Here is a 26,945-nt window from a genome sequence, read left to right on the forward strand (position 1 = left end):
CCATTGAAATGGCGATATGATAACGTCATTCAAATTCGAAAACTTGTTCTCGAAAGTGCCTCTTTTTATATGTGTATAGAGGGAATGGAAGGTTGACTTTACCTGTATAGAATGAATAGGGTAAATGATCCACAAATATACTGTCTTATTACTTATGCACCTATAGGAAAGAGTTTCTGCAAAAGGAAGAAACTAAAAAGAGAAGCACTCTAGATGAATCTTCCAGTAATGGATCATTTCAAAAAATTCAATGGGGTGCTTTCGATTTTTCCTCTTATTATTATTAAGTATGTTCCTTAGAAGGACCTGTTTACCAGAAATCTTTTTTTTTTCACCGAATTATGGAACACACTATGTGTTTACGCTGGAGTGATATTGGGCAATTCAAAGTCAGAATGAACAGGCTGCAACTTTTCATTCGAAAGGGAATTAGCATAAAAAAAACATTAAAAAATGCGTTAAATTTGCAGCATTATTTATTATCGTCGTGTAAAAAATTACACAAAGGAGGATATATACATTTATTTATTTGTTCTCTTGGTGGGTCGAATTTGGTTCGGGCTTTTATAGATATAGCCTCTAACTGGAAAAATCAGTAAACTGCTCAAGTAGTTTCTTCATTCCTCAGGATCCCGAGTATTACTTCTGATCAATTGGCGGCTGGGGCTGCGTAATTTTCAATCCATTGAAATCGGTCTCTTCCTGAAGTCTTCCTTTCATGCCGTGCAACAGAAGTTTACCGAGTAACACTTCTGCATACATTCTTTGATCCTCATCCATTCGTCGCAATTTGCAAGCTACATTGATCCCGATACAGTCGAACTCATCGTCATAAGCATTAGAAGAATGTTTTCTTTTCTTCCCATTTTTCGTTTTTTTATATTTCGAGGATGGGGCTGACAGGTGATCGGATGAAGCGCTGTCTGACCAGGCACTTTTGAAATTGTGTTGCTGCAAAGGGAACTCTTGGTTTGTGGGATACGAAAGCGATGTTTCCACCTGATGGTCCTGCAAAATATAAATATTAACGGGAATCAAATGATATCCATTACATGGTTTTGAATAGGAATGACTGACAACAGCTGGGAATTTTGAGAAATGTTCTGATTAGATTAGATTGTAGGGAGGGAGTGGGAGATAAGGCCATGCAAACCTCACAAACACCTTGACCTGAAGATCTATTGTGCAACCCTGCGTTGTTTACGATTAGGGCAGCAATGTCTAAATAAACTTCACTAGGTACCTAATTTATTCCTGGGTGCTACATCCTCCACTTCTTCTGCTTTCAAGAACCATGTGGTGTGTTCTTGTCAAGAACCACCGGCCAAGTTGTCGTAGCCTTTTTCGATAGACAGCCTCATAATCGGAAAGCAGCTGTTAAGCTGTCAGGTATACTAGGGAAGCCTTCCCAGGTGATAATACACAGGACATCAGTATAGTGAAAATTAGGTCAATACATTTCCTTAACAATAATAGTTAACACTTATAGGTACTACACAATGATGAGATTGAAATTGTCGAGGTAGTGAAATTATTTAATTATTAGTTATAATATATTTATCATTGATTCTTAAAGTTCCCATACACGCTCCGGCGAACTGCAGTCCAGGACTGTCAATTTGAACTGAAACTCCAAAAAACTGTAGTGGTAGTGCAGTTGCACTGGAGATAAACGTATCTGCAGTCCTGGACTGCAGTTCGCCGGTAGGTGTATGTATTGGCTCTTTTAAAATCTGATCAAAAATAAAGTACAATGGAAATTTCAGTACATAAAACTTCTGCATGAATTAGGTTATAAGTATAGTAAACATCTAATTTTCTTGATCGAATACCTGATAACTCCATACCACATATACAGGGTGTATTTTAAGGTGAGGCTTTTTTTAACAAAAGGTAAATTTGGTCAAAATAAAAGTTTCATCAAAAATCTCTAATACAAAAGTGAAAATACCTGCTGTAATGGATTCTACAGTTTGTTTGTTATTTGAATTATCGCGAGGCAATGGGAAAAAACTTATCTCGTGATGACTGACTCAACCATATGGTTTCGTTTCGTATGTTGGCCAGTTCGATTTTTGGTGTTTATATGAAAATGGAAACTTAGGATGGCCGAGTTTTCCTCATTTTTTAGTAGAAAAATAAAATATTAGTTCAAAATCTCGCCAGTAAAATTCGCTTAAATTATTCAAAATTTTTTTCACAATGGTCATCACAATCTTCTCTTTGTTCGAACCCTCCGAAAATCGTCGTAAAATGGGGTGAAATAGGGTAACAATAATAGCACTTTGTCAACATAAGCACTCAATAAACTGTCTCAATTTTCTTCACTGCTTTCACCCCAACTCGCATGATACAAAAATTTTTTCAAGTGACCTGAAGCAAAAACTGATCAGATAGACTCAGATGTACTGTCCAGCCATATGTTTATGTTTTGTTGCGTTTTTCCGATGCCGAAGTCACCTTTAACAGTCCTGTACTTGAAATTTTATATAGAAAATTTTTGGTGAAATGACTTATTTTGATGACTTTTACCTTCTGTCAAGAAAAAGCCTCACCTTTGAAAACACCTTGTACATCAGTGAACGGTCGATAAACCCTACAAATACCAATTTTTGGCTTATTACGCTGGAAAGGTCTACGTTGATTTTTTGTTATCAAGCATTTGTAACATCTTGTAATACGAATACAGTGAGGGAAACCAATTTTTGTCCGCAAACGCCAAAAGTTTATTAGCGAAAAGAAAGATACATCTCCATAAACTCAGAGAGAATTATTTATTTGGATTAGGATTATTGTTACTTTCTTCTCTAAAGAAGAAGCTGCACCAAACAATGTGTGGGCAGATCGATGTAAATTCAGATAGCTGCGTCAGTATTCTCGAGGTGGTTTTCTAGCATTCCTAATTCTGCAATGCAATCTCTCCATGCATACTCCCTCACCTATGTGGGGGATATTTATAATATGGCTAATTAAGTACCCTAATGAAACATTTGTTGCCCTTCAATTTTTTCAGAAATCGCAGCTTTTGTAGCTTTGTAATCGAGAATCTGATCACACCATAATTTTAGGCTCCTTTTTCAACCCACAGAAATTTTGAGAAGACTTCTTCCGCTTGTCTTCTTATCTTACCTATGCCTGACCATCATTCAAACCAAAATTTATTGGTCCTCTATAAAACTGGTGGAGATTTTGAGAAGTTTCCTTTCATCCTACTATAGGCACGAAGAAATCGAATTGCTAATATCGACTTGTTGCCTCAAAATCTGTTCATGTATGGTACGCTTTAGATTCTTACTTGAATGAGAACATAGGAGTGCAGTATAAGTTTCAGAAAGTTAAACTTATTTCAGTTAATTAAATTAAGTTAATCTTCCTAGGAATACGAAATTTCATTGAAACATACGGTTACCAAAAAAAACAATTTCTCAACTTTTTTTTTTTGGGAAAAACCTAAGAAATTACCGTTCCAATCCAATTGATCTGTAGAGACAAAATATAGGTCGAGGAATAAATTAAATACAGTTATAGTCTCGGCTCTCGGCGACGTTTCGGCCTTTTATTGGACCTTCTTCAGGCTATAAATTATACCTGATCGAAATATTAGTCGAAAACTGGATAAAAATGCTTACGTATATAGGTTCGTCACTATCAACTGTGCTTCTAGATTCCTCCTGATCGGCAGAAAACATCAGAAGATCGTAGTACCACAGTGACGGCGTGTAAGGGGAACCATCTGCTGAAGATTCCAATCTAGAGTTCCTTACTTTCTTCAGCTCCTTCCTAAACGCACTGCGCAAATTGTTAATTTTTTTTTTGACTGTATCAAGGGTAGCAGTAGGCGCAGTCTTCCTATAAAAGTCTAGTAAAACACTGTAAGCTTCGTCCTTCATCTTTTTGTTCGAATAATTATCGTCTCTCATTCTCCACAGGCAGGGGTGCTGACGGTAAAGCTCTATAAAGCCCGAAATAAAAGGGGGTTTGTTGTCCATGCCGCAGTTCAGCGTTCAGACATCAATAACCAAGCGGAAGAAGCCTTAATTTGCGGCGATTTTAATTGAATGTCTCGTTTATTGTTGAGAAATATCAAATATAAATCAAAATATTCCCGTTTGGGGTGTTTTCATTTGGTGGAATGCGAACAAAACTTTATTCGAACACACCGGAAATCATGTAATGGACTGACGTCAGCCTGAAGTTCTCGAACAAGCCAGTTCTGCGATCGCAAACCGACTGCCGACTGATGGTGTGTAGACTGAAGCGGAAAGGCGAGGGTGAGGGGCATCGTGCTTCAGGCATAGGTCGTACAGATCCATGCCTGCCGTCTGAACTACGGTCAGATGCCCAAGCTGCGATATAAAATACCACCTATTCTACGGGGCGAGTAAAATGTAACATACATCCATTTCTTCGCAATTTACTAATTTGTAGAGGAAAATTTTTGTTTTAAGCAGTGGGAGGGCACAATTCTTTCACGTCAAAAATATACAGAGTTAGTAAAAAAGACACAATAAAAGCATATAGGTACTCGGTAAGTATTTATTACTTTGTAGAAAAATGCACGAACAAAAGCCTACTTTCATTTCAAGTTACGATACTTTTCATGTGAAATGGTAGGTAACGCTAACTTTTTGTGCCAGAAATTGATGAACTTCTGCTGCATGCTTTTTATTGGGGTATACCGAAAATTGATGAATCATCTCAAAAAAATCACAGTTATAGAAATGTAATGTATGTTCTTTCGTGTTTAAATTGAGCACGATTTTTAATGATTTGACATTGTCTAAACTTTACTTTGAGTGAACCTTTTTTGCAGAATTTCGGGGAGTATACTTCTAACAATACTTGACTTATTCGAACCTTCAGTTTTTCCAACGTAACTATGAACTTTTGGGTCCAGATTTTGGTGAATCTCTGTTTCTTCAAATTCAGTTGCAATTTAACTAACAGTAGAGAGCTTAAAAGCACGTGTTGAGAATCTTTACATCCCGAAGGTATATACCAGTTTGTCTATGGTATATACCACCCAAGATTCGAGCACAAGCCGGTGTCAGATAGGGGATGCCAATCAATGGATTTCACCTCACCCCATCCAGACCGAAGAACAACAACACTCACTCTCTTCTATTCTCGCTTTACTCGGCACAACACTGTTTTTACGTTTATTAAACCCGCTTTGCCCGGCGTACATTATATATTGTGAATATCAAATACTTCAAAGAACCACCTTTAATTTCTCTTTAACTTCATTGAGAAAAGTTCATAATTTTCGGACTTGAATGCCCTGAAACAACACTTAACAGTACGTTCACCTGATTCAAATAATTAAAAAGCGTAGCTACCTCTTCAAAACTTTGCTCTGAATCCTTTCAGTTAAACTCATCATTTTTTTTTTTAAATTTAACCTCACTGCAACAAACTGAATACCTGAGGAATACTATAATAAGCAAATGAACTTAAGGCTTGTTGTTTTTGAGAAAATGTACTTAGATACTGATAAGATTGCAAACAACAGGTAGGCAAAAAATGGGTCTTGTTATATTCTTATTAGAATTTCAAAGAATGATGAATGACACTGCTCAGACTAGCTCTGAGAAAATGGGAAAACTGCAAATGTTTGTGATGGACTTCACAATACGTGACTAAACTGAAAATTCGAATTCCACAATTTCAACCATTTCATTCATAATAAAGCAAACAGTTGATAAAGAAACCCTATCAATGTCCAAATAATCCTCAGAAAACAAACGGTCTGTCCATTTTATGGAGGGTACCTACATATCGACCCGTTCGTGCATTTTTCTATGAAATAATGAATACTGAAGATGCGCTTTTGATGCGTTATTTTTTACAGACTCTGTTTATTGTTGAAGTGAAATAATTGTTGATGATGGAAAATCAATTGTAGGATTTATTGTGATATTTCCATCACTATGGATTATTTCCTCCAACGTTTCGGCAAGCATGCGCTAGCTATCATCAGGGAATATCTTGTAACCCAATAATTACTACAATATAATAATTATGTCTATTGAATAAACCAGGAGATTAGAAAACAGTTCTATAGATTCAAAAAATATTCAGTGACATATGAATCCTGAAATAAAAGATCTCTAATCTTTGCACAGAAGTAGAAAAAGCGCCTACAGTGATGGAGGTGCGTTGTTAAAAGGCGCATCCACCATTTTAAAAATGGCACTGGGAGCACCAAAATTACAATGAAAATGATTCAACCCTTTATTGTATTGATTGATTTTATGTATCAAATCAGAATCCACTTGAAACTATTTTCGACTATAAATATTCATGATTGAAAATGCTGATGAGTCATTCTTTAAAAAAGAAGAATCTGAAACAAGCAAAACACGCTTGTCAAGCATAGAGATGGAACATCAAAATTTTGTTTGTGTGTATAATTTCTTTGGGGTTAGAATTGTCCAGATAGATGAGGAATGTTTATTTCATGAATTATGATAATGGAACGGAAAATTAAATTGAAAACGTTGAATAATCACATAACATGTAAAATTTGTAGAGGCTATTTAATTGACGCAACAACTGTAACAGAATGTCTTCATACATGTAAGTAACTTCGCATCATTTCTTCAATTCTTCTAACCAAAACAAATTTTTTCAGTCTGCAAAAGCTGTTTGGTGAAACATTTGGAAGAAAATAATACCTGTCCAACATGTAATATAGTTATTCACCAGTCTCATCCTCTACAATATATTAGTTTTGATAGGACTATGCAAGATATTGTTTATAAATTAGTACCAGATTTACAAAAAGGTAACTAAAGACTCAAATTGAATATTAAATATAACTGAAAACACGGAATTGCAGATGAAATTAATCGTGAAAGGGAGTTCTATAGGCAAAGAGGCTTACCATGTCCAAAAGATATACCACAAAATTCTGGAGAAGCGGATGAAGACAAAACAGCGGAAAGTCATGAATCAGATTATCACAGACAAGATGAGCAAGTGAATGTTTGCCTTGAATGTAATAGCTCTAATCTAAAGACATTGAAAAGACGCTTTATCAGATGTTCAGCACAGGCTACAATTCTACACCTGAAGAAATTTGTTGCTAAGAAAGTATTGAATGGAATGGAAAAATACAGAGATGTGAGTAAATTGCACAATCAATTGAATAGAGTATATTTAATTTTTTTGCTTTGGTGAATATTTCAGATTGATATCTTATGTAATGACGAGCTATTAGGGAAAGATCATACTTTGAAATTTGTTTATGTGACAAGGTGGCGTTTTCAAAATCCTCCATTAACATTACAATACCGACCTAGGATTGATATCTGAAGACAATTTGGAAACGGCTTAGTCTTTACCTTAAATTATAAAATTTTATACGTACCTTTCAAGCTGTTTCCTGAACCTCCGTTTTCGATATAATTTCTAGGAATTGAAACTAGGAATATTATGTTTGAAATGATTTCTAAGTAATTATTCATGAGGGCCGCTCATAGGTAGCAATTGTTTTTTTCATAATTGAAAAAATCATACAGTCAAATTTAGCGGTATTAATTTGAATATGATTCATTTTCAAAGTTCTCCATTTGGCATCCAAATTTAATAATTGGAAAATCCGTTGCCACCTATGAAGTGGCTCGTTTCATTGATGATGCAATATGCAATATTTTTGTGATAAAATTTTAGGAAGTATTGATTTAATATATCTAATTTATTCTATCTTGTAATGAGCAATGTCCATATTTCAAGCATAATATTTGGGGTCATGGATCAAATTTGACTGCTACTAATATATTAAATAAAAAGTGGAACAAAAAGCACTTTTTGATGAAATTTCTTCAACATAATATATCTATGCGCTTTTTGAGTGAAAAACATGGGAGATTAGCTCAGTGAAATATTTTTCCACATAGCGAAATTAATGATACTTTTACCTGCACTAAATTTGTGCACCTCTTTTTATTGATTGTGTATGCAGTCAAAATGCTTGTACATTTCATAAAATATTTGATGCATGACTTTCTGGACATTTCTAAATGATTCATTTCAATCTTGCTATGAACAAAAAGTACAAATTGTATAACCATATATTTTTTATTGACATACGAGTACATATTCTTACTACTTCTTTACGTTAGAGTTCATTTTACAGTTCCAACATTATTTTCTCAGAAAGAAAAAATCTCATGAATTTTTAAGTTATTGATAAATAACAGAATTTGATGGGCATTATCAGGGAATATTCATTTTCATCATCAGTAGGTTGCAATATTTCATGCTTTGTATATGCATGTTTCATTACATGTATAATAATGAATTTTTTAAAAAGTAAAATTTTCAATCCTATTCAAAGAAGCAATTATATATCTTCAATTTCTGAAATTCTTAATAATTTGAGGTTGTGCTTGATCACGTTTTTACATGTTTCAATAAATAGATATAAGTTACGTAAAGATTTGGCCCATTTAAAAAATAATGTGATTTTATATTAAACACTTTTAACGTCGTGACTTCCAACAGCAAGCTGATATAAAATTGATAAGCATAATTCAATATCCCTTTTTCTTGTGGTTGGAACTGTATTTTTTCATTCAATACTGTGGTTTCATTGCATTGATCTCAAAAGGAACTGGAATGGCCTCTTAGGTACCGAAATACGAAGAAAAGTGTGTCCAACTGAGATGGAAGATGTAGAGCAACCCATCTCTTTCTAATGGTTCGGCAACCAATCGAACAACCGCATTAGACGTCGGACGCAGCAGTCGTCTCACTTCAACGCCCCGGGTTGTTTTTGTTTACATCGTTATAAACCAATTGACAGAGCGCAGAGAGAGATAGATTGCTCTACATCTTCCCTTTTAGTCTTCCTCAGTTTGCCTGTATCGAGATGCCATTCCAGTACTTTTAGAGTTCAATGTTCCATTGTAATGTAACCAAACAAATATTTGCTTGCTCTTTAAACATTCCAGACATGAAGCAATATAAGGCAGTGTTGTCTTAAACGAATTCTTTGTATACAAATTGTCATTTTCAGAATTTTTGAAGCAATTTCAAAAACATCAGTTCAGAGTAATACTGATCGGGTGATCAGTTTTGTCAATTCATATTTTTATTTTTGTTATTATCTAATTATTAATAGTTTTGAAAATGCCAGTGTGTATTCTAAGAATAGGGAAATAAAAAACATAATATACCTCAGTATGAAGTTTGTAAACTGTATATATTGTACTGTATACAACATGGAATCAAAACTTGATTATGTATTTCATCTAAATGAATAAACTAGGTTTAGGTCATACTAAACGGGTATGAAGCAAATAAAAACTACAGAATCAATTTACGCAATCCTAAACCTAAATACGTATTAGTTTGTAATTGCAAAACCAAAAACCAGAAGGTTGTTTTTTTTATTGTATTCACATATCAAGAAATTTAACCGACAGTGACTCGAGAATACCATTTAAGAAAATGACTTGATGATGAGGAGATGTAGAAACGCCGTGTTCATGTGTACACCATTTCTTGTATACCAAACATTTTGTATCATTTATATTATACACTTGCTCCTTATTTAAATTGTTGAAGTTATTAGAGCGTTATCGAAACTCGAAATAGAGGCTAGAAGATCCTGTAATAAAATATTCCTTTACGTTGGTGTAAAGTTTGAGTTATAGAAGCGACTGCTTTTAATTTAGGGTGTTTAATTTAGGGTGTTATGATAACATTTCTTTTAATTTGACAGATGCCAGTGTAGAAGTGACAAAATAAGAGAATTGTTTTGATTTTTGCGTTAAGTTTTTGTGTTATGATAGCAGGATTGCTGTTTTCTTCTGTTTAATTAATGGAGAAACAATAGCAATTGTCTAAATCCCAAATGATTTAGATAATACTCAGAACTTCTGGTTCTTCATATTGTTATTGCAGTTATCGATGATGAGGCCAATAAAAAACAAAAACTCTTTCAAGGGAAGTTTCGATAACTCTCTATTTTGTTGTGGAAATAATTTTTCCATATTATACATCCACTATGCAAAAAAAGGCTTTTATATTTTCAGATTTTGAACATTTTCTTAGAGATATAATCTTAACTAGTAGTCTCTTCTGAAAGACATTGTACAAATTTAATTTATTCTTCTCATACTGACATCATAGCTTATTAATAATAGAACTTGAGTATTGAACAAGATATTAGATGTCTGTGTATGAAGAAACTGATTTAATCAAGTATTGAATATTGTCACAATCATGATGAGTCTAGGTTCAACTAGGCTTGTTGCTTTAAAATTATGAATATCCAATTTCTCCATTTTTGGAGGGAAAGTTAACAATGCTTTGATAGTTTTTGGTCAATAAATATCACTTAGTTGAACTCAATAAAAAATGGATAACTAAAACACATTCGATTCTCCCCAGTGGTATATATAAAGGGTACCAACCCTATATTGTAATATGTATACTGTATTGTAAAATTTTACACTATTTTCCACTCTTTATTATTTATTTAATTTATTTAATGTTATTTGACTTTTTCTTTACCGAATTTTTTAAAATTTTCTTATGACACTCAAATTTTATTTCTATATATGCCACTGGATTCTCCCAACTTAATTTTGATCTCTGCGAATTCATGAAAGTCATGCATGATGAATTGAACTGTATTATTGTATGTACATCCAATATAATTTTTTTTTCAAAAATTCTTCGTTGAAATGTTTCAATCATAAATTTATTTAATTTATTTTGTAAGTAATGATGCATATATTTCGAGACGATATATTGTCATTTTGTTGTAAAATTTTAATTATGTAAATTGTAAATAGATAGAATGATACCTCATTTTTGACGGCAAATAAGAAATTTGATGAAAAATTTTTGTCATTATTTCGATAATTGTAATATTTTGATAGAGATGTATATTTGAATGTCAGCTCAATATGTTTTGGTGTTATTTTACAGTTTTATATATTTTGTTCAAATATATTTTACAATTCTTTATAAATATCAGCTTTTTTATCAGATTATAGGTAGTATCATTCCAATCCAAAATTTACAGCATTTATGTGTATGTCAAATTATAGACTTACACATTTTAATATTTGCTGGTGTTCTTTTATTGAACCTCCCAGAACTACGGAAATTTCATTAAGAAGATTTCATACTGAAATTGAATCTGAATCCAACTACTTAATATTTACTTAATCCTACAATTAATTTTGTATGAAGCAACATTCAGAAGTAGGTAATAAATTCTTTCACCAAAATGAATGTTTCATTCGATCGAAATATCGTTTTCGAATATTGAGAAATTCAATAGGGAAACGGATTGTCTGAAAAGAGGAACTACAGCATAAGATTGTTTATTCAGAACTACAAAGTAAATTCCATAACAAAAGTATTAAAGCAGAATTAGTATGCAAATCCAACCTATAAAAACATATTACTTTTTAGGTTTACTCTGGTTTTTTTTACCACCGCTTTTTCTTGGGGGAGGAGCTATTGGTGGTGGAGGTTCATCAGAAGCAAGTGAAATAGTTGAAGTCGGCTCTGAGGGTGCTGATGGTTTTTCTGGAGGAACTAATGGAGCTGAAGCTTGTGCTGTGGAAGCAGGAGCTTTTTCAAGGCTGCAAGTTTTTCCTTCAGCTGGGGTCTGTTCAATATGTGCTGGAGTCTCTTTGGGTTTAGAACATTCTGTAGGGGCTGAAGCCTCAGTTAGTGAAGGAGTTTTCTCCAAAATCTTTTCAGTCAAAGGAATACTCTGAGATGCTTCTACCACAGGTGTTACTTTTTGGACTGGTTGCTCTGGGGGTGAGGGTAGGGCTTGAGCCGCAGGATCAATAATATTTTCTTCTTTAGCTGGTGTTTCTGGGGGTGGAATTTGAACTGGAGTACAAAGAGGAGCCTCAGTTGAAGGAGTTGTTGGAGGAGTTCTCTTGCATGAAGTTGCTTCCGGAGTAACTTCCTGTTTGGAATCTACTTGCTTTGTTTGTTGCTGAGCTTCTTGTGTTGGTGGAGAAGATATAATTTGGGGTTCAGGCAAAATATTTTCTGTCGTAATATCTTGTTTAGGAACTTCAGGTTTGGTTGGGACTGGAGCTGATGCTATGGGACAGGATACACATTCTTCTTGTCCTCTTTGTTCAGGTGTTAAGGGGACATCTTTGGAAGCGAGAGTAACGGACATGGGAGTAGTTGCTTCAGGTAAATTCGGTGATCTAAGTGGCGCAGAGATTTCTTCAGTAGAAGGTGGAGTACTCTCACTAGGAACAGTTGAAACCTTAGATATTTCCTCTGCAGGTATCTGTGCAACAATGCTTGACTTTGATGTTTCTTCAACAGAAACCTTTGTCTCAGATTCAGGTTTAGGAGGTTCTTCTGTAGAACTCTTATCTCCAGAGGGGACCTCTTCTACAGTTGAAGTTTCTTTTGCAGCAGGTACATTTGGAGATAGGGCCTGTTCCTCAGTCTTCGATGATGTATCTTTCCTAGGTTCTTTCTCAGATGGGACTTGCTCAGTAGGAGAAGCGGAAATTTCTTCTGTACTAGATGGCACATTCACAGGAGTGGTAACCTGTGCTGGGGTAGAAGGGGGTTTTTCAACAGAATTGTCGGAAGATTCATTTGTCGGTGGACACGAAGGAGAGAGATCTGTAGAAGCTATTTTCTGTGCTGTGATATCAGTAGATGACTCGGTGGGTTGAGGGGCTTCCTGGCACGAAAGAGGTACATCTTCTTTGGGGACTTCTTGCTGTGGAGATTCTAGTAGTAAATCGTCAGTTTTTATCTGAGTAGCATCACCGCCTTCATCTTCTGTAAAATATTTCCATTTCGGAGGTGAATGCACAAATTCGAAAAATTTCACCGCATTGCCTCAGTTAGATAAGCCGCCAAAGGGTTAACATGCCTCCTGGTCTTCTATAGAGTTAAGAATCGGCAATAATTACCGCACACATGAAGAGTTACTTCAAGCGAAATATCTATACGAGGCTTACATGCCGAATATATTTCTATAATAGGCATATAGTATAGGTTGTTACATTGATAATGGAACATATAGAATTTGAGGTCGAAAAAATATATATAACTTCCATGAACTAAAGACTTTCAACGCCTTTGGGTTAGGGTGCAATTATATGCACTGCACCTCTAAATTCGGACACCTTATTAATATAGGTATCCCACATCAAATTTTATGAGTGGAGGTTAGTGTGTGAAATGATGATGATGATGGTTTTCCAAAATTATATTCTGTTTACCAGAAATGAAGACCTCTGCATGTTCCCCTTTCAATGTGACGCACTGATACTGATGGGAGTTTACTAAAGATGCGGCAGATATGCTGCAATTTTATCACCCAATCTATCAAAAAGAGTATAAATTCAACCCCATATATATTTCTTCATGAAATAATAATCCTTTCTACAAGCAAAACCATATATACACCCTATATTCGCCAATCTTTAGTAAATGCCCTGTATAAGAAAATAATTCAACCTATAAAAACGCTCAATGTGAATCTTCATGTCATTTCGAAAACAAAATCATGTCCACTTAAGATAATTCTATTAGTTAGTCTATTCAGTTTTTAGCTGCCGATTCTGATTAGGTTATAAACCCTTTTTTCAGTAGAATCTGTTATTGCTAGGCTGCAGTTGGGATTGAACTTTAAAGAAACCATGGAAAAGTTTCAAGAATATTGCATTGTAATTATTACACATCAAGATTGAATTGTTTAAAATGTAATTTGTACATAAAATAATATGACGTTCACTGTATTGCGTTAGTAGTCCCTGGTTTAGCCGATTTAATAGACACTGATTTGCTGACTTTTCCTTTCCCTTGCTGATTCTTTTCCAGAGCAACTCGGGGCATGGCACTTGTTAAGTCTAAAGCAAGGTGTTAAAAAAATACATTAAAAATTGCTTCACATCAGATGTTAGAAGAACTTGTTAAGGGAAGAAAAGCAAGATGCAACAAAATATTTATTCAAAAATAAAACTGAAAAACATGCAAAAATCTGGGACGAAAAATGGCAGTAAATTATCAAAAAACATGGGTATCAAAAAAAAAAAACTCGGGAGCTTTAAAACATCAACTAGGCACACCTTGTGGACCTTTGGCGAGAGTTTGACAAATTTTACTCCAAATATTGTCGAAAGAATCTCTACCAAGATAGTCTATGTTTCCTTGCTCCCAGTTTTGTCTCCTCAAACAATTTTCCAGTTCTTCTTGCTCTGGAGTTCTTTGTTGGCCAAGAGTTAATCTTGCGAAAGCCCCAGCAAGTCCAGACTGAAAATAGAAATCAAAATGACGAGATACTTTAAGATATTCCTTTTGTATTCATACATGCCAGAGAGTGAAAAGATATGAAAATAAGAAAGCGATAAAAGGAGAACAAAAAGTGAAATATGAGATCAACGGTATCGATTTAATTTTACGTGTGTAAAAATATAGGAGCAGTTCTGTTTCCTAGAGCTGTTACTTACTTCTTGTACTTCGTTTTCCACCCCACAAGGCACATTGTCTCTTTCTTCTTCAGTCTCGTACTTACTTGGAATACAGGATTGTGGTGGAGGGATTTCCTCAGGAACTTTTTGAATGGATTCATGTGGAGTGACTTCAGGAAGAAATTCGTTGATGTGACTAGGAATACATTCGTGACTAGAAGTCTCGCTAAGGGTAGGAATTGCACTCACACTATTTTCTTGAGGAAGAATAGGAACTGGAGATGTAGTCGAAGATTCTTGGGCGGTTTTATGGTTACAATGTGAAATACGTTTATGTGTATCAAAAAAAGAGGACACACAATTCTCAACACTTTTATCTTCTTTCAGACTAGATTCGGTAAATGTTTCAATACAGCTTTGGTCATTAGGATAATGTTCAAAGTTACTTGAACTGTCAATGTATTGTTGATCATTGTGATCGACAAAAGGTTCATCGTGAACGGGGTTATTTGAGCAATCGATGCAGGAATGATCACTAGCAACAGGGCTAAATGCAATTGTATTATGAGATTCTAAAGGCTCCGAAGAATGTATCATTACATTCGATTGATTTCTTTCGTATTCCTCCCAAGGATCCCAAACACTGGGTGTTTCGTTTGTGCAATCAATTGGAACAGGAGATTCTATGTAGGGTTGTTGGGGGGAATGGTCAGGTGGTCTTGCTGAGACGGGGTCTGATGGATAGCTCGAAATCTGAATAAACACAAGCATGCAAAAAAAAATGCAAATCAGTAATGTGCAAAAAGAGAGGTGCCTCAAATAAAAAAGAAGCTAAAACAGGCCATGCTTGCAGAACTCACAATACAAAGGCATTTAAGCATTCAGTTGCATATAGGAAAGTGGATCCGAGTAAGGATTGTAAAAGCCTCATCTTCATAAGAAAAAATATATTTCCGTAGAAGTCCAGAAAGTACAAAATTCAGGCTTAATCTTTCATATAACCACGTCTCATAACCATCCAGCTTCCAGCTTATGGATTCCCCTCTCGTTTTCAATCACCCTATATACATAAAGGCCACTTAAGGTAGCTATGACTTGATTGACTTAGGATCCCTATACTAAATGGGGGTCACCAAAATTTTCAGAGTGAGACATTTTCTTTAACAATACTTATTCAATAATACCAAAAATCATGCTTGGCTCTGACATATACCTACAGGGTGGATATTTTAACAGTAGATTCTTGAGAGGTCAAAAGAAACACTTTTCTCCTATAGCATTTTTTCCGATTTGGCCCTGATTAAAAGACATAGCCATAGGCGAAAATAAACATTTTTTGTGGGAGGGAGGCACCCCTTAGGGAGGTCTGAGGTGACCGCCCCCGAGGTGAAGATGTTGGGTGGTGTAGATGTGCAGAAATTCTAGAAATATGGCTAAAAACAACGAAAAAGCTCCAGAATAGCTGTTTTTTACTGCTATTTTCCTATTTCTCTTTTTTCTGGGGGGGGGGTCACCATGGACATCTGGGGGGGGGCACGGCCCCCCTGCCCCCCTCCCCTATTTCCGCCTATGTACATAGCCATTTTAAGTTTTCATTATGAGTCAGATGGTACCCCTGGAGAAACGAAATTCCCTTCAGAATAACAAGCTAAATCTATGACACTACACATCTGTGGATCTTTTACACAGAGTTGCATTCAGCCAAAGTACCCAATTTTCCAAATATCACAGATATTTTTTATTTTCGAATAACATCGGATTACTCGAAAACGGTGCATTATATGAGAAAATATGAGGAATACTTTCATTTTACAAAACCTTCAAATATTCATTAGATGGCGTCCGATTTAGTTTCAAGAGTTGGGTTCTTTGAATTTTTGGGTATTTTTATGGTAACTAATGGTAATAATGAGAAAACAGGAAGACGCGGGTGATATCTTGTGTTCGAAAAAGATTAATCAAATGAATGAAAATCTATATTCCGAAATCCATTTCATTCGATGCATCTGTTTGTTTTCAACAGCCTGTAGCTTTCAAATCATGCCGATTCGGAAAACATGGTAAAGGAAAAAAGCAAAGATTATAGAGTTACTAATTCTATAATCTTTGAAAAAAAGTGTTACCTATCTCAAATGGCATGTAGGGCCTTATCAAGTCTTTCTCCTGCCCTGACCACAAACGCTTTCATTTTGAATAATAGGGGTTTGTTTGTTCGAGCGTCAGTACTCTGTAATCTGTGGTCAGTACTTATAACCGTAGCCGAATGTATACAGGGGCGGGTTTTATGTCCAGTAAAATTCACTATACTCAATAAATTTGTTCTATTGACCTATCGTAAGATTTTTCTTCTTTCTGCACTTTATCTTTATAGGAAATATGAAATTTATCCACACTGAATAATTTCTCCCAACCCAACTGGCTTATCTTGTACGATTTTTAAATGAAATGAAAATCTTTCATACTCATAGACAATAATGCACAGTAGGTTTTTGTTAAAAAGCAGGTTTGGCTTAATTTTCATCTTTCTTCAAATTATCACTTCAAAGTATTATTCTCGATTCGGCCTTTACAAACATAGATGATAGCTCAAAAGAAAATATATACATGCGTTGAATATACCACATATAAGCAAAATATATAGTTCATAAAAAAATGTGCTCAAGGAATACTAAAATTTTTATAAATCGTAAGAAATGTCTTCCAAATTCAAAGAAAAACACGAAACATTCATTCTACTCATTCTACTCACGTGATAGTCCCCCAGAATAAAAAAAGAATTTTTAGGGCACAATGAACTTACCTTCAGAGTTGTGAAAATATTATTATTGTAATATCTCGAAATAAAGCGCAATATGTATGCTACTATATGCAGGGTGTCCTACATTTTTGAAAAACGTAAATGGTAAATGTATTTTTAAGGAATACACTTTGCGATATGCAGGGTTGAGATAAGATTTTTTTCAAAATGTTGTGAATTTCTATTAATATTGATATAATATATAACCATTGATAACATTTTTAAAACTTTGAGACCCATGTATGTGTGAATACATGAGTCAGAAATAAATGAAAATGTGACGAAGAATGTGTATACATATTATACTTTTCTATACCTTATCTCAACTCTATACATAATGGCGGCAGTACAAAAATATCCATTCCCAATGTTAAAATCCTAGATAACACCCAAATCGAATCAGTATATAGCTGAAAATACTCACCATGTCTGTACTTAAATTAGGATGAATCATGCTACAAAATATGTTCCACCACATTTGTAGAATGGGTTCTAAATGTCCCAAATCACGACTGGGTCGGACTGTTTTCGATTCCGTATCGAAATATTGCAACCAAGGCTTTGCGTTGCCGATGAAATGTATTATTTTGATATCTTTTCCAAATCTGAAATCTCACAATTCAATATACGTCTGAAAAGAAAATCGAGACCAAATTAACTCACTGTTTGAATGCCGGCAAATATGAGTAGAAAGCTGTCGAACAAACGTTATAAATAAAGGGCAAATGTTTGCTTATATCTTTCTGTGCCCAATCGGAAAAATACAAATTGAGAAGTCCTTGATCTCCACCTTAAAGAAAATGAGATAAAAATTACAATAACCGTTTCTGTACTCTGAAGAGCAGTGGCGGATTTGCAGTCTTGTCAGCCCTAGGCCCTTGGCTATGCAGAATGTTGAATTAAGTCAAATAATTTTCAAACCCTCTGTATAGGTAGGCTTCAAGTTATCTCTTTTTATCATCAGGGGACTTTTCGTCACGATTGGCTGCCCCTAACAATACTAGGCCGCCCCTAGGCCTGGGTCTAGTGGTCCAAAGGCAAATCTGCCACTTCTCCTCCTTTAGTTCTTTATTCAGGTAGTCATATAGTACACAAGCCTACCCCTATTTAACTATGGAAACCGTATAACTGAGAACAACCCACCCATTTCAAAGGCCAACAAATATCGAAAGTAATTCAAGGCCCTGAGCGAGGTTAAAAGAAGGGCTGGAGGGTAGGGAGCTATACCCTCCATGGTCTCCATATTTCCGTGAAAAAACCCATTGCTTAGGAGCCATTTTTGAATTTCATCAGCAGAAATATTTCCGACGATTAAACAAAGCTTAACCAGAAGGTTATGTTGAAATAGGAAATCAGAAAACATTGGGGTGTGACACCTTATGGAAATAATATATTTTCGTGAGAAATGTCAAATTTCTTGGTTTACCTTATCGTTTACTTATTTTAAAACCTTTTCATTTCCTTACCATCAAAAGATCCTTTATCTAATGCAAACTGAACTAAACTGTTGTATGTTTCTTCGGAAGGCCTATAAACAAACACTCCAGAATTGAAACAGTCAGGCCAGCCCACATCTGGAGCGGCAGATAGCTCTTCTCTCTCAAATAACTCATCACAATTTTGTAAAACCTGGAAAAAAAATTGATGAAAGATTTATTTCAAATAAGAAAGAATGGAACTCAAACGAATTTTCTACAAGGTGAAATAAAGATGGAAAGAAAAACTCAAGAAAAAGAGCGAATGAAAAAATGAAGTTATGCCAGTTGAAATATTTCCCTAAACTTGCCTTCCAATGAAAATACAGCTCCTCAAGAAATGGTTTCGAATTATTCAAAATTTAGAAATTTGTACATTCTCCAGCTTTTTGATACTCAAAATAATGCAAAAGTCCGACTAAATTTGTCGATAAAAAAATTTTGAGAATTAGTTTCGTCCTTGTGGTCGAAATGCATACATACCAATGTGTCTGCGTCCAAAAATACGCATTTTTCGTACTCTGTGAGTTGCCAGCAGTGCAATTTGGTGAATGTTATGCCCAATTCTGGACGCTGGAGCAATTTCAAGTTTGCCTTATCTTTAGAATCTAATATGTTCACTTCTTTCACTGAATTGAATACTTCGGAAAGCCTCGACCTAAAAAAAGGCATTTAGAATGACGATCAGAGAAAAAATATTCCGGATATTATATTGTCTGATAGTGGAAATTATGCCACCTGCTGGCAGATTCTTCCGATGAAGCACTAGGTCTTCACATCGTGCACATCCCTTTGCTGTTCAATTAACTCCTTTCTGTTTACCATGGAGCTAAAAAATTATGGAACAATGACCTGAGCCCTAGATTCACACAGAGAAGGTTCTCAGGTAACATGGAAATGGCATCATACCATTAGCAACTGGCTAAAGACAATATAAGAGGCTTTCCTATGTGTGCAGGGGCATTGTGTAGCATTGAAGGAAACTGAATAGCTTATGAACTTGTGAAAGGATGCAGCATCTGCTGGATCTGAACTATTTCGTTGGCTTGGTGAAGTGGTCCATCAAAAGGAGATGAACCCTAAGAAAAACACTCCTGGACTTGCATAAGCAGAAAGATCTATAGACCCTATATAGAGCTCCTAGAGCTGCAACGAGCTGAGCTGCTGACGGGACACTGTCAGGCCCAATTTCTTCTGCACTGCATGTAAAAGTCGGCCATCTCCTCCAAAAATTCAAAAGAATTGGAAGAGAGATAGAAATATCTAGGTACTGAGGTACACGGTGCTGCATGTAGCTATTCTACGCAATAACCACGTCTCTTTTATGAAAATACTCGCTAGATAACTGCGACATGAATGCATTGCATAAATTTCTCATCCCTTTTGCACCATAACTACAATCAATTTTTAAAACTTTTTTAACGCAGCAATGCAGAGGTGATTCATCCTTAGCCGAGAATATTTCGTGAACAAACAAATAAAATTGAATGGGAAAGATATTTCAATGAAATTTTCAATATGTTAATGAACTTGCAAACGACTACCAAAATATTGTATAAAAATATTCGAAATATTCTTCTAGGTCGTTTTACTCTAGAGATTTAGAGCATTATAGACAGTACCTCTTTTTTTCTACATAGGGTATTTTTTTTTCCAATTCGGGTCGGTTGAAAAGATACAGGCTGTTGAAAATCCATACAAAAAATGTAATTTTCAGTTATATCTCACAAACGATATTATCGAATAGAATGATTTTCGGAATACATTTTTCATTGATGTGATGTATCTTCTCCGAACACAAAATTCCACCCACATCTTCCTTTTTTTCATTATGGCCATTAGGTATTTACCATAAAAATACCAGAAATTCAAAGAAGCCAACTCTTGAAAGTAAGTTTAACTTAGGTACTCACTGATGAATGATGGGATTTTTCGGAAAATAAAATTATTCTTCATATTTTCTCATATAATGAGCGTCTTTCAAGTAATTCGATATTCAAAAATATTTTTATAGTTCGAAAAATTCAAACTCTGTTTGAAAAGTCCACAGATCTGTAGTGTCATATATAGATTCAGCTGTTTATTCTGAGGGGATTTTGTTTTTCCAGGAGTGACATATAGCTCATTAAGAAAATTTAAACTGCCTATTCCTTTTTATCTAGGCCGAAAGTAAAGGAGATTCTTTCGACTTCAAGAACCTACTCTTGAAATATATGTCCAAGTCGAAGACTCACTCTGTATAGATTTCATGTAATTCCCTACAACTATACATTATGGCAAATTGTGAGATTGAGCCTTCCATTGCTTATTTCGTCTCCACAAATCTTTCAAGAAACAACAGAAATCATTTCATACGAACTGAAAGAGGGGTACTTAAGAATTATTCCAATCCAATACAAAGCCTTTGAAATATCGAACACCAGAAAGAATAGGAAGGTTTCGGAATTCCGAATAAAATTGTTACTCTTTCCTGTAAAGGCCAAGTTGAAGATTTCTTTGTGCAACACCAAGAATGGCGACAGGGAAAAAAACATTTTTCGTTATATTAAATGTGCCCAGATTTCATGTATTGCCAAAAGGGAAAATCATTAAGAGCAGATTTTCGGAAATTACTGAAATGAAATTATAGATCAAAAGCTTCTAAGTATAGACTTTTTTATTATTTCTAAGCAATAACACGAGAATATTCAGACTTTTGAAATGATGTGTTACCCGACGCACATTTCCCAAGCCATAAACTGGAGCTCTGTGTCTTTGGAAGCTATGGAGATGAAGTTGGGAATATGAGACCCTTTTGTTATACTTTGTATACGATAGTAAAATCTTGTCTTATTTTGTGAGTAACGTTTAATGTATTTCAATAATTCCTCCTAAACATTCCGATCTGAATGTCCCAAAATATCACGTTGAAGCTTCGCGAATTTAGACTGCGAAAAACAGATTACCCAGATAAATATAAATTTCAGATGAATTTTATTCGTTTTGAATCGCAAATTCATGTTGTGTATTGTTCCAAGGCTACCATTACACCCACTGGACGAAAATTGCGAACTTTCTCATGAATTGGTGCCAACTGAAGGGTTATTTTTATAGTTATGATACAACTTGAACATTTTACCTACCTCATAGAATTTGTAACTCCTGGGGTTATAAGGATGGCAAGCTCCTTCTGGGTACCTACTTGCTTTAGAGAATGTGCAAGGACTAGAGCTCCCAATGAGTAGGAGTCATTGGTCGCTAAGGTTACCCAAGCTCCTGAGGAGAAAACATTGGTCTCATTAGGTTTTGCTCAACTTCAAAACTTTTTATTGCAGAGTCAAATTTTTTTCTTATCCTAATGGCATTTTTTAAAGAATTTTTTCGCAAATAACTCTGAAAAGGTATAAAAAACCAATCAATACCAGCCCATATAGTACGAGAATAGTCGATGAAGCTCTGGAAATTAATGGTTTTCCGCATTTGTCCCTGCCCCCTTGGTCGCCAGACCTCAATCCCATTGAACACGCTAAGGTTCAGATAATCAGATAGGAAGAGCTTTGGATTCTCATCAACCACTTCCACATACAGTTCAAGAGCTCAGACGGCTTATACCTCAAATCTAAGGAGAAATTGATCAAAGCTTCTTCAACAATCTGATTGAAAGTATGCAAAGGCTTTGTCAGGTTGTGGTTGATGTTCGAGGAAGCCATACTATGTACTGAACTTTAATTTTAAAATTTTTTGAGTCACCTGATTTCGAAATACAAAAAATAATAGTAAATTTTCACCTGAAACTTATAAACAAATGGGCAACGGTATGAGTTAGATAAATAGATAAACATTTAGATTTCTCATATTTGAAAAATTGGTTACCTACGTCTGAACTCTGAACCTCAAATTTTGTGGGGCAGTATACTGCTGAATATGAGATTGTAGACTTTTTCGTTCCCTAAATATATGAACAGTGGTTTTGTGAACCCAACAAACACAATATACAGCAACTGTACAAATACTGCACTACAAGTGCCACCAGAATGCAGCACAGAGATTGCTGTATTGAAACTGCACAGTTTCTGTATTGATAATTCTGAATTTTCAAAATGCGGTTTTTGATGTACAGTAACTGCACAGTTTCTGTATTGATAATTCTGCATTTTCAAAATGCAGTTTTTGATGTACAGTGACTGCATAGTTTCTGTATTGATAATTCTGCATTTTCAAAACGCAGTTTTTGATGTACAGTGACTGCATAGTTTCTGTATTGATAATTCTGCATTTTCAAAACGCAGTTTTTGATGTACAGTAACTGCACAGTTTCAGTATTGATAATTCTGCATTTTCAAAACGCAGTTTTTGATGTACAGTGACTGCATAGTTTCTGTATTGATAATTCTGCATTTTCAAAACGCAGTTTTTGATGTACAGTAACTGCACAGTTTCTGTATTGATAATTCTGCATTGTCAAAACGCAGTTTTTGATGTACAGTAACTGCACAGTTTCAGTATTGATAATTCTTCATTTTCAAAACGCAGTTTTTGATGTACAGCGACTGCACAGTTTCTGTATTGATAATTCTGCATTTTCAAAACGCAGTTTTTGATGTACAGTAACTGCAGAGTTTCTGTATTGATAATTCTGCATTTTCAAAACGCAGTTTTTGATATACAGTGACTGCACAGTTTCTGTATTTGCAATTCTTCATTTCACAAATGGATTATTTGATATAGAGTTAATAATAGAATCTGGAATAATAATTCATAGGAATTCCTAAAACTTAAACATATACCTTCTTCAAGAAGTTCAAAATTCGATTATGAAGGTTAAAGAGACATTTCATAAACAGATTTAATTCGATAATTGAAGACTCCTTACATTACCAAAATATGGATTATACCCCTGGTAGAAGAATACTTCATCTCACCGTGGCGCGTGGTGGTACCAGACACAGAACAGACCCATCTTGACTTACTTTATGGTACCAGAATTAGCCAAATGATGGCATCACTGCTCTTGACGGTTGCGATCACAGGGTAGCATACACGTCTATTGCGGTGCAGCATACGCCAAACGATGGCGCCACCGGCGACGCACTACTCTATATCTTCTACGTAACCGGCGTTTATAGCAGGCACGATCTACGCTGCTTCGACGATTGCCATAGGTAACTCTAGGGGCTTATTAACCCAGTATCACCCCCAAGAGCAGGCCATTCCTCACATAACGTGAACGCTCCCCTGCACTTAACGCCGAAACATCAAGTGAAATTAAAAATTTCCGATTTGCAGAATAGATTTTCTGTTTATAACTAGGAAAATTCACTACATAGAATATTGTTTCGACATAGTTTTTACACAGTGACTGCTACATATAAAGTGCAGCTTACTGTACAGTTTGAGCACAGTGACCAGTGTGACCACTGAATTTAAAGTGCAGTTTTCGCAAAATGAATACTGCATTTAAAGTACAGCTTGCTGTACAGTTTTAGCACGTCACTGCTGCATTTGAAATGCAGCTTGCTGTACAGTGATTGCAATACCACCGCTGTTTTTGAAGTGCAGCTGTGGCTGTATTCCGCTGTATGTCGAATGCAGTTTGTACTGTACAGTAACTGCACAGTCCACCGGGACATATACGGTCCTTTTTGGTGCAGTTATTGCATTACCGTCACTGCAGTCAATTGAAGCAACGAAGTACAGTTTTTGTACAGTCACTGTATTTCAGTGTTTGCTGGGAATTTTGTGCTGGATTTTCAATAAATTTATCATAATTGCAAATACTGCAAAAATAAATAATACCTATATTTATGTTGTCAGTCACAACCACGTCTATCAACCATTAGTTATATGAAATATAGTTTTGCTCGAGTTTTGAATAAGGGATGTGGACGGGTTTTTCCAATCTCATCAGGATGATTGTGTACTTGTTTTACAAGAAGATTCGAATAAATAACAAAATTATCTGAGGAAAATACTGAATAAACCAATTTCATTCCGATTATTTCTAAGAATTGTATTATAAAACTGTCGAAGTGCATTTCCAAAATGTAATTCAACCAAAATTTCAACTTTTCTTCGATCATTTTTGGCATCGTTGATGTTGCCACCAAAAAGGAAAACAATTAGGTATTCAATTCTTTGCGATGAAAGATTATAGTTGGAGGTGGTCTCGATATAGGAATCTACTCCTGTAATATCTGTGATAGGAATTGGGGAAATGATTCCATTGAAGTATATAGGTTTATTGGTCAATAATTTTTTCAAATAATTTCTTTGTTTCCTGCAATGCGGGAAAATATCTGAATGCACGACCATGGAAGCACTTTTGAAGTGTTGTATGTCGTCCCACATGCCCTTTTCATAATTTGAAACGGTGCAGTTTTCTACGCTGGGGTTGGAAGATGAGATCCTCATTAAAAAAATTGTGTGCCTTGTTATAAATAATGGCCCTCTATATATTATCCAGAGGGAAAGGTAATGTCACCTCTATTGCTCGAAAAACCGACTTGAACGTAGCTCTGTTATTTCTTTAATCAATATTTAATTTATTTGCGTAGGGAGTTGTTTTTCATTCGTGGTTAACAATATTGTTTTCTCGTGCCAATCGAATTTTTCTTCATGTTTCATCAAGATAATATGGAAATTCTAAATTGTTTTACTTTTGTAAAAAGTATGATGATAAACTTTAGCAATTTGAATTCTTGAAAACCAAAATAATTAACATAGAGGATAATTATTTTATCCATAAATTTTCCCGAATTGATGCAGATTAATAATCTGAGAGAATATAGTAGAATATTGTGTGAAAAAAATTGTCACATAATGAGTTTTTTTTAATTTACTTATTGTTTAATTCACTTGGATTTAATGAAAAACTACATCGAATTCTTGAGGACAAAATTCACATAAAAATAAATAATGAATATATTTCTTTTTGTTTCAACCAATTTTTCCAAATTGGTTTAGACTTACAATAATCTGCATGACGACCAAAAAATGATCGAAAATGAAATTTAAGAAAATGTTTACTATCATATACTGATGTAATCATAATGAGATAAAAGTACCAATATTGGAGTGCTCTAAATTTAAATTAATTAGAACATTTACTTGATATATACCTAATAATTGCAAAAAGAGTAATCAAGATTTTGAAATGAAAAAATATCTTGTGTACATGACTTTTGTATTTATATTCATCCAGAGAAGAGAGAAATAGGCTTCAAATTCTTTAAATTCACATGAAAACTATTATAATCTGAGGAATATAAAACCCAAAAAAGATTTGCATTACCCATTATTCGCTAAATATCTGCAGATATGTTTTTAGTACACTATATAGATGCTGCGAAACAAATTTCTAAGAAGTTTTCATCACATCCCCGATGAAAAATGGTGTCAAGGTGAAAAGGTCAATGTTAAAAACCGGTGAAAGCAGTAAATATCAGGATATTAATTTATCCCCTTACCTTTAACCATCTTGATTGAGTTGAAACAAAACTGTATATTTTATCAACAGTAAATAACTATTCAGACTTGCGAAGCATAACACGATTTGAATAGACTGTCTGTTCCAGCCACAACACTACTTCGGTCTTTGGCTATGTTTCGTTGTTGGAATGAAATGAAAACAAAACTACCGCATCAAGTCGCGTAATAAGAAACAAGTCTAAATATAATAAACTAAAAATAGAAGCGCACAATCTTCACTTCATTTTTTTGCGATAGAAATAGAGGTAATAGTAATAGGAACTTAAAATATCAACAAAAATGAGCAGCTTATTACTGTTCAGTAAATGAATGGCACAACTACACAAGTGTCGAATTGTTTTCATTCACTAGAAGATAACATCATAATTGGGTGCAGACCGGCAAGATAAGGACGACAGATTTAAAAAACAACGTAGATAGCGAAGAAAGTAAGATGTGGCTCGCTTTTAGAAACCAAAATACCACACGGGATGTTCCTCAAGAAGTAATTGGCTGCACATCAGATTAAACTGAAATATTCTCGAATTCAACCTTGCCTGATAACGATAATTGACTGACATTATTCAATGTGTAGACGACCAAGCACAATGTACAGCCTTGGTCTAAATAAGCAGCGCATTCATCGCACCTCATTTCATTTTAAAATTTCTAAAACCGAACCGTAAAATTTACAATTGCTACTATAAAATCGTCCTATTCATAATACGGATTTATATGAACGAAAGCGAAAATAGAAGATAGCTTTTAATGTCTGAGAATGAATTTGAAATTTTT

At 34.8% G+C, this 26,945-nt stretch overlaps 3 protein-coding genes across 5 annotated transcripts; 1 reads left to right on the top strand and 2 right to left on the bottom strand.

Moving 5' to 3' along the window:
* Positions 1-454: 454 nt before the first annotated feature.
* LOC123322127 lies at positions 455-4,988 on the bottom strand. Its single transcript, XM_044909971.1, has 2 exons — positions 3,630-4,988; positions 455-1,008 (listed from the first exon to the last, which is right to left on the bottom strand). The coding sequence occupies exons 1-2, from the start codon at positions 3,987-3,989 to the stop codon at positions 640-642; spliced, it is 729 nt and encodes a 242-aa protein (XP_044765906.1). The 5' UTR covers positions 3,990-4,988; the 3' UTR covers positions 455-639.
* A 1,412-nt stretch (positions 4,989-6,400) lies between these two features.
* On the top strand, positions 6,401-8,662 carry LOC123321474 (polycomb group RING finger protein 3). Its single transcript, XM_044909096.1, has 4 exons — positions 6,401-6,579; positions 6,635-6,787; positions 6,842-7,125; positions 7,192-8,662. Exons 1-4 carry the CDS (start codon positions 6,468-6,470, stop codon positions 7,315-7,317), a joined length of 675 nt encoding a protein of 224 aa, XP_044765031.1. The 5' UTR covers positions 6,401-6,467; the 3' UTR covers positions 7,318-8,662.
* Positions 8,663-11,329: 2,667 nt separating this feature from the next.
* Positions 11,330-26,669, bottom strand: LOC123321268 (glycogenin-2). 3 transcript variants are annotated; one of them, XM_044908716.1, is made up of 9 exons: positions 26,150-26,663; positions 21,827-21,959; positions 19,188-19,362; positions 18,696-18,858; positions 17,893-18,019; positions 17,654-17,834; positions 14,472-15,185; positions 14,091-14,274; positions 11,330-12,795 (listed from the first exon to the last, which is right to left on the bottom strand). In XM_044908716.1, the coding sequence occupies exons 1-9, from the start codon at positions 26,157-26,159 to the stop codon at positions 11,426-11,428; spliced, it is 3,057 nt and encodes a 1,018-aa protein (XP_044764651.1). In that variant the 5' UTR covers positions 26,160-26,663; the 3' UTR covers positions 11,330-11,425. The 3 variants fall into 3 exon arrangements, with proteins under 3 accessions (XP_044764651.1, XP_044764652.1, XP_044764653.1); XM_044908718.1 differs by lacking the exon at positions 11,330-12,795 and adding an exon at positions 13,668-13,871 and having other exon boundaries at positions 26,150-26,669; XM_044908717.1 differs by lacking the exon at positions 14,472-15,185 and having other exon boundaries at positions 26,150-26,652.
* Between the last annotated feature and the right edge of the window lie 276 nt (positions 26,670-26,945).

Source organism: Coccinella septempunctata, chromosome X (genome assembly GCF_907165205.1).
Source record: "Coccinella septempunctata chromosome X, icCocSept1.1, whole genome shotgun sequence".
In the NCBI taxonomy this organism is placed as follows: Eukaryota; Metazoa; Arthropoda; class Insecta; order Coleoptera; family Coccinellidae; genus Coccinella; species Coccinella septempunctata.

Excerpts from the sequence above, each read along its gene's own strand:
- LOC123321474 (XM_044909096.1), top strand. The coding sequence starts at position 6,468 with ATGATAATGGAACGGAAAATTAAATTGAAAACGTTGAATAATCACATA. Across the intron at positions 6,580-6,634 it reads AACAGAATGTCTTCATACAT|TCTGCAAAAGCTGTTTGGTG; the intron begins GTAAGTAACTTC and ends AAATTTTTTCAG. Across the intron at positions 6,788-6,841 it reads AGTACCAGATTTACAAAAAG|ATGAAATTAATCGTGAAAGG; the intron begins GTAACTAAAGAC and ends ACGGAATTGCAG.
- LOC123322127 (XM_044909971.1), bottom strand. The coding sequence starts at position 3,989 with ATGGACAACAAACCCCCTTTTATTTCGGGCTTTATAGAGCTTTACCGT. Across the intron at positions 1,009-3,629 it reads ATAGTGACGAACCTATATAC|GACCATCAGGTGGAAACATC; the intron begins GTAAGCATTTTT and ends TATATTTTGCAG.
- LOC123321268 (XM_044908716.1), bottom strand. Across the intron at positions 18,020-18,695 it reads AGATAAAGGATCTTTTGATG|GTGGAGATCAAGGACTTCTC; the intron begins GTAAGGAAATGA and ends ATTTTCTTTAAG. Across the intron at positions 17,835-17,892 it reads TATTTGCCGGCATTCAAACA|ATTTGGAAAAGATATCAAAA; the intron begins GTGAGTTAATTT and ends GTGAGATTTCAG.